This window comes from Neovison vison, chromosome 1, assembly GCF_020171115.1.
Source record: "Neovison vison isolate M4711 chromosome 1, ASM_NN_V1, whole genome shotgun sequence".
NCBI classification, from domain to species: Eukaryota; Metazoa; Chordata; class Mammalia; order Carnivora; family Mustelidae; genus Neogale; species Neogale vison.
The window spans coordinates 290,426,224-290,439,852 of record NC_058091.1 but is presented as its reverse complement, the minus strand read 5'-3'; the positions used below and the strand labels follow the sequence as shown (position 1 = coordinate 290,439,852).

At 44.5% G+C, this 13,629-nt stretch overlaps 1 protein-coding gene across 2 annotated transcripts in view; it reads right to left on the bottom strand.

Annotated features, from left to right (window-relative positions):
- Positions 1–13,629, bottom strand: part of ADAMTS12 (ADAM metallopeptidase with thrombospondin type 1 motif 12) — a 286,218-nt gene that overhangs the window by 121,572 nt on the left and 151,017 nt on the right. For both annotated transcript variants that reach the window (XM_044233048.1, XM_044233057.1), the window contains exons 4-5: positions 11,868–12,064; positions 11,068–11,151 (exon numbers count right to left, since the gene is read on the bottom strand). In XM_044233048.1, coding sequence (XP_044088983.1) covers positions 11,068–11,151; positions 11,868–12,064 — 281 coding nt within the window. The remainder of the gene's footprint in view (positions 1–11,067; positions 11,152–11,867; positions 12,065–13,629) is intronic.

The following is a 13,629-nucleotide window of genomic DNA, read 5'->3' as shown; positions in this document are numbered from 1 at the left end:
GAAATCTTCAAAGACAATGAGAAGATGACTGTAGAGTGGAGGGAAATCTTTGTAAGACAAAGATTCAGACTCAGACCTAGAATACATAAAGATCTCCCAAAACTCAACAATAGAAACAATGAGAAAATAAGCAAACATGAAGTTTCATCTCACTGAGGAGGATGGACAGAGGACAAATAAGCACGTGAAGACAGCAGATTCAACATCTTTTGCCATCAGAGAATTCCAAGTTAAGACCTCCAGGGCCTGTCACTACAGACCTATCGAACAAAGGCAATGAAAGGCAGCGGCAGCACCCGAAGAGTGGGGAGGACAGGTGTGCTAAAGCTGGTCACCAGGAACACTGCTGGTGAGGACAGAAACGGGTACAGCCTCTGCAGACAGCAGCTTGACAGTTTCTTTAAAATACAGAACAGGGGAACACCTGGGTGGCTCAGTCAGTTAGGCGTCTGCCTTTGGCTCGGATCATGATCTTGGTATCCTGGGGTGGACCCCCGTCATCAGGCTGCCTGTTCAGTGGGGAGTCTGCTTCTCCCTCTCCCTCTGCCAACTCTTCTTGCTCGGACTCTCTCTCTCTTTCTCAAATAAATAAATAAAATATTTTTTAAAAATTAAAATAAAATAAAATGGAACAAATACTTGAAGACACAATTTGGATGTATCTTCAGGGAATTAGGCTGAATGAAACAATCCAATCTCAAGAGGTTACACATACTCTACAATTCCATTTGTATAACATTCTTGAAATGACACAATTATAGACACAGAGAACAGACTAGGGCTTTCCAGGGGTTAGGCTGGTAGGCAGAGGGGGGGTACAAAAGGGTAGCCTGTGGGGACTTGGTGATGAAACCATTCTGTATTGTGTCAATAGTCACATAAATCTACATGTGTTAAAACTGCATAGAATGAAATGTACACACAAACACACCCCCCACCCCATCAGCGCTGGTAAAACTAATGAAATCTGAATAAGGTAAGTGTTTGTACAAATATTAACTTTTCGGTTATAATATTATACTCCAGTTAAACCAGATGTTAGCATCAGAAGATGGGGGAGGGATATAAGGGAATTCCCTGAACTATTTCTTCTAATTGCATGTACATCTATAATTATTTCAAAACAAGAGTATTTTTTAAATATCTTAAAAATAACTGATCTGAATTAAGGCTTAAGGGTTGCAATAGAAAATCTTACAAAGCCTTTTCAGTATGATTCTATGTGGGTTGCTACTTAATTTTACATGACATTCCATAGTTTTGAATCAAAGGGAAACTTTCAATGAATTACAGTGGGTAGGAAGAGCCCACACACTCACACACCCAAACACCCCACATACACACTCACATACCCACACAACCCCACACACTCACACACCCATACACTCCACACACTCACACACCCACATAAAAGCGTCAGTTAAGTTCCCTAAGTAGCCGTAAATACACAGAAGCAGAAGAATCCCATCTTAGAATGTTCTCCTTTGACTCACAAAGGCCCTGGTGGGGCACACAGCTCAAGATGGGAAACCACCAGATCAGAAAACTCAATTTTAGCTCCAATATTGGCGAGACTCACCATTTTGTAAGACTTAGATACCAATCCATGAATGTTCATTTAAAGAAAAGGGAATGTTTACTAACTTCCACTCTCCCCAGTACCTGAGTCAAATTCAGTGTCTGCAAGGACACTTCTTCTTCGTCCTGAGGAAAGCAGAGTCCTTTTCCAGATGTTGCAGCAGGAACGCTACCTCCAGTTTTCCCATCATTACTTAGAGCCCATTTCCCTGAAGGGTCTTAGGTTTTATGCATCCAATCTTCTCACTTCAACAGTGAGGAAACCCAGGCCAGAGAAGGGCACCACCTTAGCCAAGCCACACAGCAGCGGTTGGCAGAGTTGGGCTTTCCTTCCAGGTTTGCAGCTACGCATCCAGGACGAGTGGCTTCCAAACTGTTGAAAACTTCTCTAAACTTATTGCTTAAATAACTGGAATGATTTATCAGTTAGCCAATGGATGACTCTGACTTTTTTCTATTCCCCAAGGTCACACTCCCACCCTGGGGAGGAGACAAACGCAGAAAGAAACCCTCCGCTTCTGAGACCCCCAGCTCCTCATCCTCCTCCTGCCCTCTGACCACTTCCCAGGCCCCTCTACAGGCTCTTCTTCTTCAGCCTTCCTTGAGCTCACAGCTTAGTTCACTCTCAATCACAGTCAGATTGGGGGAGATCATCTGTATGCCCCTGACTCTCCAATCTAGATCTCACCCCAAACCTCTCCTAGAGGGCAAACTCATGCACTCAAATCTCTTGATGGGCACCTTCTAGATGGCACCAGAGGATCCCCCAACTCAGCATCCCCAGAGTCTTCCCCCTACAATATTTACCTGCTCTTCTTCCTGCTTCCTCTCAGCTGAAACACCATGAGCTTAGCAGCCTCATCTAGAAAACCCCAACGTCCTCCTGGTGGTCTTCTCTCCCTCTGCATCCAGCGTCCCCATCTGTCCTCGTGTGCTGCTAAGTCGACCTCGCCTCCTTCTTTACTCCCAGCTGCCCGAGCTGACACTCTCTTCATTTCATGCCTGGTTTTTGCTCACATCATCTCATAACTCTTCTCCTTTCTTCCTTGTTCTTAAATCCATTCTCCAGGCTGGTGCCAGACCGATCTGGTCAAAACCAAAGTCTGCCCATATTATGACCCAGGACTCAAGACCCCTTGGAGTGTGACCTCCAGGAGGGTCTCCCTTCATCTGCAGCCTCACAGTGCATGTTCCAGCAACATTCAAACAGTTGATATCCCCCCACCCCCGCCATGCCATATACCATGCTCTTTCTACCTTTCTTATTTTTTCATTATTTTATTATTTTACCTTTACCTCTTTATTTTTTAATAAATAAATATTTATTTATTTTATTATATATATTTTATATATATTATTTTAGAGAGAGAGAGTGGGGAGAAGGGAAGAAGGGGAGGAAGAGAGGAAGGAAGAGAATCTCAAGCAGACTCCCTGCTGCACACAGAGTCCAATGTGGGGCTCTACCTCATGACCCTGGGATCGTGACCTGAGCTGAAACCAAGAATCAAACCCTGAATCGACGAGTCACCCAGGCACCCCTTTACCTCGCTTTCTTCAAGCCGCTTCTCTACCTAGAATGACTTTCTCCCCTCTCTTACCCCTTCAACCTACCCAGCATCAGTCCTTTGAGACTCAATCTGAGCATTTCCAGGAAGCCTTCCCTGACCTCATTCTGGATTATGTTCGCACCCATTTATCTCGTGCCCCGCTGGCTCACAGCACTTGCTGCCTGGGGTTAGAATGGTTAGACCATGGGCCTGTTTTCCTCCTCAGTTCTTTTCAGCACAAGGACTGAGGCTTATTTCCCTACTCGCTTCAGCCCTGCACAAGCCTGACACACAGCAGGTGTACACCCCACCCCAGGGCCGCACACCACCCCCGCCAGGAATGGAGAAAAAGTGAAGAAGACGCCCACTGTGCTGGACAAAAGCACAGCACCCACGGGGACAGGGCTTCGTGGTGAGTCAGTGAAGAGGCAAGATCTCCTGTGGCTTAGGGAGGCAGAAGGTAAGGGGTCAGAAGTATAAGAACAGAACAACGAACATCTGTCATAATAATCCTGGTGCCTGTGGTAGGAACTGCTGGGCGGCAGGTCCACATGGCTCTCTCATGTTTCTTCAAGTCATCTGAGCAAAGACACCAACAGCTTTTGTCTTTCTCCAAGGATGTTGTGTAGAAACAGAGTTGGAGTACTGAGTCAGTGTTCCCCTCCAGGGAAGAGGGCAGATTTCTTCACTGTCCAGGATAATGGCTCCCTCTAGGGCACAAGCTGACAGGCTTGCTCCCAGGCACCTCTGAAGGGCTGATGTTTCCTTGGGTTGGAACTCCTCAGCCGAGCTGAAGCCCACTATGTGCCCAGCATCCACCTGGGCTGCTCCTGTCTCCACAGCAAGGGGACAAGAGGGGCAGCTGCAATCATGAAGCCCGAGCTTGTGCTGTATTGTGCTGTGCTGTGTCGTGTTGTGAGGAGGAAAGTCCTCCATCCCTACCTGGAAGGCTCACGCCATCTCCCAGCATCATATCCACAGAAGCATGGCCGGAGAGCTGGTGAGCCTCGCTCTAATCTAAGAATCTGTATAACTCTTGACAGCAATAAGGGCGAGAAGGGAGAACAGGGACTGCTGAGGTTGAACTGTCTCCACACGGGCTGGGTCTGCGAGGTTGTCGAGATAAGCGAGCAGTGGGACCACAGGCAGAGGGAGGGAAGGAGAGGAGAAGGAGCAGAAATGTGGATGGCAACCACGGGGAGGATTCTTCCCCCGTTCCATCACGCCTACAAGAGCAATTCTGGAATAACCTGGGGATTAGTCATTGAAGAGAGGAACGAAATGTTAGGGTCTGAAGCCTCCTCTAGTGCTTTTGTCAATTTTTGCTTTTTTTTTAACAAAGTTAGTGCACAAGGAACTAGGGCGCTGATCATTTGTGGCTAGGTACCTCCCCCCTGTGTAGAACTTCCACCTGCAATATGTGGCATTTAACACATTTTCAGTGACAAGGTCATCAGGATACCTTAATACTTCTCTACTAAATGTCACGATTCTGCAGGCAGGTTTTAAGTGAGTACAATTTTTCTCTGCCCCCTTGGCCTTTTAATCTCCAAGTCTCGTAAAAGCTAAGTCCAGGAAACACTTACCCTTTTAGTTTCTTGAATGCCTTTGAACACAGAAGCCTCAAGAGGCATTAATGAGCTCTGCCTCAATACCACATGCCCTGAGCATGTCCCTGTTGCAAAAGAACTGTAGGGGGGTCATGCTAGCTCGCCAAATTGGGGAGACTTGGACTACACATGCTTCGTGAAGCACCCTCGTAATTATTTGAGCTTATCAAGACAAACCCCCAACCACACTGATTTTGCCCCTGAAAAATAGCTTTCCCTTTTTGTTCTTCCACTGTTGGTTTTACTTTTTTTCTCATCTCATTTTCTTAAGTGAGTCCAATTCACTCCCCACTTCCCCTTCCCTACTTATTTGGGTACGTGACACCGAAGGACAATGGATGGCAAGAAGACGTCAAGGAAATCAGCAACAGCTCACAGAAACAGCCCCAAATGGGAGAAAAGAAATGATTTTGCAAAATGTGGCTTTTACTATAAATTGTTCTCTCTGGATAAGCTCCCTTTATAATGAAAAAAAAAATTTTGTATCAATTTCCTTGGGAATTGCCAGTAGCAGCTTGGGATTCAATACATAGGGTGATTATTCTCTGCCAGCCAGGCTTAGGTTCCTCAGAAATAAAGAGATGACGCAGAGAAGGGAAAACAGCACAAAGCTTTACATGAAAACTAAGGAATAACTCCTCTTTCGGTGGAAGGATTCTTTTTTTTTTCTTTAAAGATTTTATTTACTCAAATGAGAGAGAGCGTGCGAGCACACAAGCAGTAGGAAGACGCAGAGGGAGAGGGAGAAGCAGGCTCCCAGGATACTGGGATCATGACCTGAGCCAAAGGCAGATGCTTAACCGACTGAGCCACCCACGTGCCCTACCAGAGGGAAAGATTCTTGATTTAAAAAAGTGATGAGTGATTTGGGGGAAATCAGAGGGGGAAACAAACCATGAGAGACTGTGGACTCTGAGAAACAAACTGAGGGTTTTGGAGGGGAGGGGGTTGAGAGGTTGGGTGAGCCTGGTGGTGGGTATTAAGGAGGGCACGTATTGCATGGGGCACTGGGTGTGATGCATAAACAATGAATCTTGGAACACTGAAAAGAAATAAAATAAAATAAAATTAAAAAAAAGATAAAGAAAAAATAACAATGCAGAAACTGAAAAAAAAAAAAAAAGGTGATGAGTATACAAATTTTCTGCCAGTATTTTTGACACTGATCCTGAAAGAGCCACAATTTTATAGGTCATTAACGATCTAAAAATTCTCAAGGAGGGGGCAGGGGAAATCACCACCCTGAATTCCCAAAACTAACAGACTTTTTAACTCTTGAGTCTCACAAAAGGGAACCCAACCTTAAATCACTGCGAGACCAAGAGGGAAATTCATTCTCTGTGAAAACAGTTACCAGCTCCCTGCCTATCAGCCCACCAGCTGCTAATCAAGCCAGCCTGCTGCCCTCAGGCTCTGTCCCAGATGGCACATCCGGCCTCATCCCAGCTCACTGCCATCCCTGTTTTCTCTCTAGCCTGTTCTTAAAAGAAGTCTCATACTTCACATCCTAATCTTGTCCTTCCAATTTTCTGTTTTCCTCCAACAATTCTGCACAATTCTGTGAAATGAGCCTACCAGCAACAAGTTTACGGGGTTGTGGTAGGACCTCAGAGGTGATGATGGGAAGCAATGTTTACCCACTGGTTTCTGGGAGCCAGATACTATGCTCACTAATGCGGGAATTCACATGTCTGGTTCTCACAGCAACCCTAGGAAGTAGATATGTTTCTCCCCGTTTTACAAAATGAAGAATGGAGGTTATATCACTTACCAAAGCTCCTACAGCTTGCAAGGGAAGGGACTAATGATAAATGGGAAACTCTCCCTGATATCAACTACTCACAGGAACGGGAAGGAGGGGAGTCATCCTATCCTGAACCTCTGGCGCAAAAGGGGAACAGGGAGGACATTGAATGAATTGGTCTAAAGTGCAAAGGGCTTGAGGCCAAGTCTGTGTCCAAGTCTTTGAGGGAGAGTGAAAAGTTCAAAAGATAGGATTAGGGTCATAACAGGAAAACGAGCGCTTGATTCAAGGCTGGAGGGAGGCAGGACAGGAATGAGAGAACACTGACTCCTATCTGAAGCTACTCTTTGATTTCATAGCCCATGATGTCTCAGTATGCCTGATCAGCATGATGTCTTTCCAGCACATGGTTTTGGGTACCTCAGTTTCCCCTGGTCTGAAATATGACCACCTAGTCTTTGAGGAAGTCTCGAGGATGCTCCAAATTGAGTATTATGTCTGATTATCCTGGCTTATTCTCAAAGTGCGATGACAATCCAGAGTGGTTTTTCCATAGCCGTGACTGACAGACAAAAACTGTACTTTATTAACCAGAAATTCTCTTGAACCCACCATAGGAAATGAAGTCCAAAATGATGTCAGCTGTCAGATGTGATTAGAATAAGAAAGACGGGAGTTGTTCTTAGGCATAATGGAGGAGGCCTACCACAGATTGCCCACCTCATATCACTTTCCACGGAGCCCTAGAACTATCTCTCTAATGCCTTTCTCTCCATATTATCCCTCAGTTTGGAACCACCCAGAGGCTCCCCTAGAATGAGATCCACATCCCTTTACATGGGCTCTATCCCCTTACAAGACTTTTCATGACCGTGGCCATGGCTGACCCTCATCTTTGCCCTCTGACTGCTGACTTCACTTTCCCTTATGTATTATGTACCCATAGGACTAGGTGGTGAGCAACACCAAACCCAGCCTCGGCCTTCAGCCCTACATACTAATGAAGGGAGGCTATCAAACCAACAGATGTGAAATTACAAGTGTGATATGTGCTATGGAGGAGAATTTCACAATCATATAATTGTGAAGTTATATGATAGAATCTTGCTGCGCAGGAAGACCAGGGGAGGCTTCCCCTGTGAACTGACTCTGGAGCTGCTATCTGAAGGATTAAGGTGTCAACCCAACGAAGACAGTCTGGGCAACAAGACCATGGGCAGGAGACACCATGAGAAGACTACTGCTCTATTCCAAAGGCAAGAGGGGCATGGTAAGGATGAGAGAGGGAATTAGAAAAGCACTAATTCTTTTAGTGATTTTCTAAAAGCACTTTAATCCAGGGATGGGGATTAGAGAGTGGGTGCCAGGAAGGGGGGATATGACTGGATTACCATTTGGCTGCAATGAGAAAATGAGATTGAAAGGAATCCAAGTAGACCAAAGTAAACACAACTGTAGCCCAAGAAAGAGAGGACTCCATCTTGAATTTGAGTGATAGAAATGCAGATGGTCAGACAAAATTGGCAATACCTACTGATGGACTGGATATGAGGGGTGGGAGAGGGAGGTGTCACGGATGTTTCTGGATCTCTGACTTCCACAACTAGAACGGTGATGATGCCAGCAGAGAGACCCAGTGTGCAACAAGACCATGTGTGCATGGAGCAGGGCAGATTGGGACCCACAATCTTCTCTCCTGCCTCCTGCATAGTCCACTGTCTCCTCTGTGCACTGCCAGGTGTACTCAGCCCTCCTCTTGGAGGTTCATTATCAGTGATGTGTACAGTGATGTGTCCCCATGTGTAAGATGCTAGTTTACATGCTCAAAAGGCACCATGCAGGTCCCTCTACCTGTAGTGTTCTTCCTCACAAGTTAATTCCTTCTCATCCTCTAAAACCCACCTTAGCCTTCCCTAGACTGGATGCTCGCTTATTTATTTATTTATTTATTATACTCATGATAACTCAGTTTGAAATTTTCTATTTTGTGCTTTGGGGCATCAGAGTTGAAGCATCTCACAATCAGGAAATGAGACTTATACTCGTATTTGTATCCTCAGAGGCCAACATAGTGTTTGACATATAGTTAATATACCATAATTCTCTTTTGAATTACAGATGGAGAAAAACGGTGTATGAGGCAATGATGTCACTTCTTCAAAGTGATCTTCTGGATGAGTGCAAAGTGAGACTAGAATCGTGTGGACAGTCTCTCCCTTTTCTGTCCTTCCTACTGCTCCTTGACAGAAGTTTCTGTACACTTCCATCTTTTTTGTTCTGTCTCAAGTGAATCCTTCCACTGTCCACACTGCTGGCCTCCATCCAACTGGGCCGCCTAATATTTGGTGCCCCCCCCATTAGATCAGGAGACTTCCACAGTCTCCAAGTGGCATTGTTCCCTGGGGAGGGAGAGATGTGGAGTTCTCAGGGGCCTGATCCACGGAAGGCACACTTTGACATCTGACTAGCACTACCACAGGGACTGCAGAGGGGAAAGGTTTTTCCTTGGCTTTTTTTTTTTGGTCTGAAAACCCTAAACTTCTGCACATTCTGCAGTGAAGCATGCATATAGGAAAGACTATAACACAATAGAGGATATTTGTCTTCCAAAGTATCAAAGTATAACTTTTACAAAGCTAAAAATATGTAATTCTCATAAAAAAATATACAGTGAACATGTTGGGGATGTATTTAACTGATTAATAAGAAGATAGACAAGATGTCCAAGCTGGTTTAAAGGCAGATACAGGAAAGTGATGCCACTTTAGCTGGTGAAACTATAAAGAAAAAATGCTGGACTCAGATTGCTAAATTAGATACAAAATTAGTCAACAGGCCAATAAAACTGCAACCTTCAGAGTTATCTTCTCTATTAGACACGAATTATTTTTACCTCTTCTAGACAAAAACCATTTGTACCCTGTCAGTTTTCTGCATGTTCATACCTAACTTTATTGTGTCTAGGACCTACTCAATAGCACATAATAATCAGACAAAATTGCATTCCCGTAGAGTCAGACAGGTCATGTTAGACATTGAAAAGATACATAGCTTTTGTCTGGCTTGGCTTCTAAGACTTAGAAAAATTTTCATAACAAAAGGTTCACAGGAAGGAAAATAATACACCTGTCAGTATTCCAAGATACCCAATGTATGCCTTCAGTGATTCAGGAAGTGGGGCATAGAAAGGGAAAGAAAAAGGAAAATGGATCCAGAGTCTGGATATTATTGTTTTTCAGTCTTCTGAGCATGAAGGGCCAGAAAACAGTAAATCCTGCCTGGAGCCTTCTAACCTCAGGTTTCTTGAGGAGGCAGACTTGAATGAGGCTATTCTTCACATGTTTCACTGCTGGGTAAGGTCAGTAGATTGCAAAGGCATTTCACCAGGTTGGAGGGTTCATGCCTTCATTGAATGTCACTTCATTCATTCATGTCCCAGGCACTGTGTTAGGTGCTGGGGATACAGCCAAGAATAAAGAAGGAATTTACATCGCGATGGTGGCTAAGACAGCCAAGAGAAGAGTAAACAAATATATAGAAGAGCAATGAACTGTGCAAGAAGTACAAATAAAGGAAGAAAACTTTATTCTGTGATGGAGAACAGCAAGTGGGGTTGGCTTTGAGTCGGATGGTCACTGGGACTTCTCTGGAGAAGCAGCATTTGAACAGAGAGGTCTGACAGGTGCCAGAGAATAAGCCAGCCATCAGCAGAGCCAAGGGACGGGTATTTTGGGCATTGGGAACCATAAGTGCCTACGCCATGAGGCTGAAGAGGGCCATGTATGTTCCAGAACTTCTTGAAGGTAGCATTGCAGACCCTGCTGTTGAATGTGGAAGATAAGGAAAGGAGATTCGAGAATGACTCCTAGGCCTGTACGTGGTTACTGAGGTGGGTAACAGGGAGGGTTGGAGCCTGGGTGGTGGCAGAATTGAGATGATCTGGACAGGCAGCCATCAAGAATGCCGCTGTGGGCTTACTAAGTTTCCAAGTTTGGGTGAGCTCTGACACACCCAGAGTGACATGGCAAGGAGGCAACAGGATGGGAGTCTGGAGTGAAAGTAAGGAAGAGGTCTGGGTTTAAGGTAACAGCCGAGTCTCACCATGTAGAAGACATGTGAGTCTCTGAGAACAGATGCCATTTCCAAGGGTAATCTTGGAGGGACAGAGAGACAAGACAACCCAGAGTTGAGGGGTATATATTAATAGGCAAGAGGCAAATAAACAGGATAAAGGGCTCAACATGTCCATGTCCCTCTTAACTTTTACTGAAACCACACAACCATTTCATGATTTAGTCTTATTCATTGTGGACATTCTAAGCCACTGCTGTAAATCTGATTTGTGTGTTACTAGACTAAACGACTGCCAGGTGAGTCCAATGATGTCTCTCCCAGAAATGTTCTCCATCTCCCACTTGACAACACAAAATTCCCAAGAAAACAATACAGAAATATCACTGTCCTTCTCAATGGGCTTCTAAATAGCTTCCTCGTGTCCCCTTTCTTGTCCATCAAGAGCTGTCCTAAAAAAAGGAGGTAGGGAGTATAAGGATATAGGTCAGAAGAGTGGAGGGAAACTTCCCCTTACCTCTTCTTCTTCAAGTAGAATGAGCCGAACCACCACAATGTGAATGGCATTGCCGATGCTTGGGTTATGGAACAACCCAGTGACCTAGAGTCAGAGAGGGAAAACCATTAGCTCACATGAAATAGATAAGTGATAAATGCCAAAGGAGGGGGAAAACAGCATTGTGATACACTTCAAATAATGTCGCCTTAGAGGTCAGGAATTCTGGGAGGGAGTACGACGAAGATTTGAGAGATACCTCTGGCTCCATCCACACTGTGATACTGAAAGGCAACCTTTTTAAGGTGACAGACTGGCAGTGTCCTTTCTTGTCTTTGACCCTTTCCTTGACCCAGGTTCTTTCTCTGTTTTATTATCAGTTCTGGAGGAAAATACCTTTCCCCATCTTGACAGGACTAATACTCTCTCTGGGAAGGCAGAAACATCAAAAATGCAAAAGGGAGGTCGGGAATCAGGGGTCCTTAACTTTACTCCAATTCTAACTAACTTGAGGAAATCACATTCTAATTCTTTGCCTGAGTTTACTTATCTGTGCCCCCACATAAAGTGGGGAGATAAACTCAAACTAAAAGGACTGAGTCACTTGAGAAATACCTAGCAGAAAATGGGTGATAAATTCCAAATTTCCCTAGGATACACTTTTTTAAGAGACAGGACAAATTGGTCCAGAATTTCCATCCTTCCTCACTTAGGCAGGGAATAGGTTCAGAGATATATGGAAGGAATGAAACAGGTCTCTCTTATTTGGGGAGGGTGACACCGGCCCCGGCTGTGTGTCCCCACCCCACCATCTGACTTACCATGTTCATGATGGTGAGGATGTAGGACTCGACGCTGTCGCTCCCATGATACTCAATCATCTTCGTGTCAGCCACGACCAGCGTCTCCACCCAGCGCTCTTTGCTGATGGACCGCCGGGACAGGCTTCTCCTGGGCCACTGGCTCCTCTCCCACTCCTCTCGCTGTCGCTCCAGCTTCTGGGAGGTGGCAAGACCATCTAAACATTAAACAGGAGACAGTGGGCTAACACTGTGTATCTCGCACATACTACCCACCTATGTTTAAAGATGCAAGGCCGTAAGTTTAATTTATGTTCAACAATGTAGGAACTCAGTGTTCTCATATACACGTCTGAAATGGAGGAAGGGACTGAGTTGAATGATTAGGACCAAAATAACAGAAATCTGTACCTTATAGAGAGGTTCAAAGTACTTCTTTGAAATAATTATTACCTATTTCATTAAACAGGTCCCTCACTATCAAAAAGGTGTTATGATAAAAATTGGAAACATTTTCTTCTCCTCCTCCTCTAAATTATTCAGTGCCTACTATGCACAAAGCAATACGAGGTTTTGAAACACCAAGCTGTTTATGAGGGATGTACTTCTATCTCTGTTTTGCATATGGGAAAATTTATGTTCAAAATGCCTGGTTCAATAATTTCCCCAGAGTCACACAGCCCATAAGGTCCAGAAGATCCAAGGTTTTCTATGCCCTAAAATCATGCATTTTTCATGTACTCTACATTGTAGTCTCCCACTGAGGAACTGTGCATACAACTGGAGAACGTGTAAGCTGGAGAAGCAGCTGCATGTCCTTCAACAAGGCAAAAGGTAGTGTGGATACACGGGTCTGCTCTGTAACCCTTTCTCCTTGCTCACTTTCACCGTCTGTGTGAGGTCAGAACACACGGAGAAGTAGTTACAAAAAAAAGAAGAAGAAGAAGAAGAAGGAGGAGGAGGAGGAGGAGGAGAAAGAAAAGAGAGACGTAATCATAAGATCCTCTTAGATTGATGGAACCTTATCATCTGAAGAAGCTTCAGCAGTCATTTAATCTGAGTTTCTTCCTGAGCTAGGAATCCTTAAAAACTGTATTTCCCAAGTGATGCAGCCTGGAATATTAGGTATTCATGAGAGCTCTGAAACTGCAAGTCCCAAGATCAAGAGCGTTTGGAAAGAGTATACTGAATTCCCTGCTTACACTGCAGTGTACCTAGTTATTTATAAGCTGGTGGAATTCTAGATTCAACATGAAAATTTAACTGTGAAGGAATAAACTCTTCCTAAACACCTTCAGAAATGGAGAACTTACCACTGAGGACCTAGAGGCTGTGTAAGACGCTTTTCATGATACCTTGGGTGAAGGGTGAAAGCCCTCGGTTATTCACCATTTCCTTACTTAAGCTAAGGAAAGGCTGTCATTGGAGTCCTACCAATGTCTCAGCTTGCTGGGACTCATTATTCTGCTTGGTGAAAGGCTTCCTCCTCAGGGGGATGCAGTCCAGACCAGCAGCATGACCCAGGCTGGACATTAAATGAAACATAGAGCTTTGAGCTAAGAGAATTAAATAGCAAATCCATTTATTTGCTACATTTGAGAATAGTTAAAATCCTGCCTTTGGTTCATGACAATGATAATATCATCGCGACCTCTACTAGAAAAAAACAAATTGCAATCTCTCTTTTTGGCTCTTGTCACAAAAGCAAAGTGGTCCATGACTGCAGCAGATATAATGTCCCCTGGGATTATAATTCATGTTTCCTGAATTCTCCCTCCCTTGA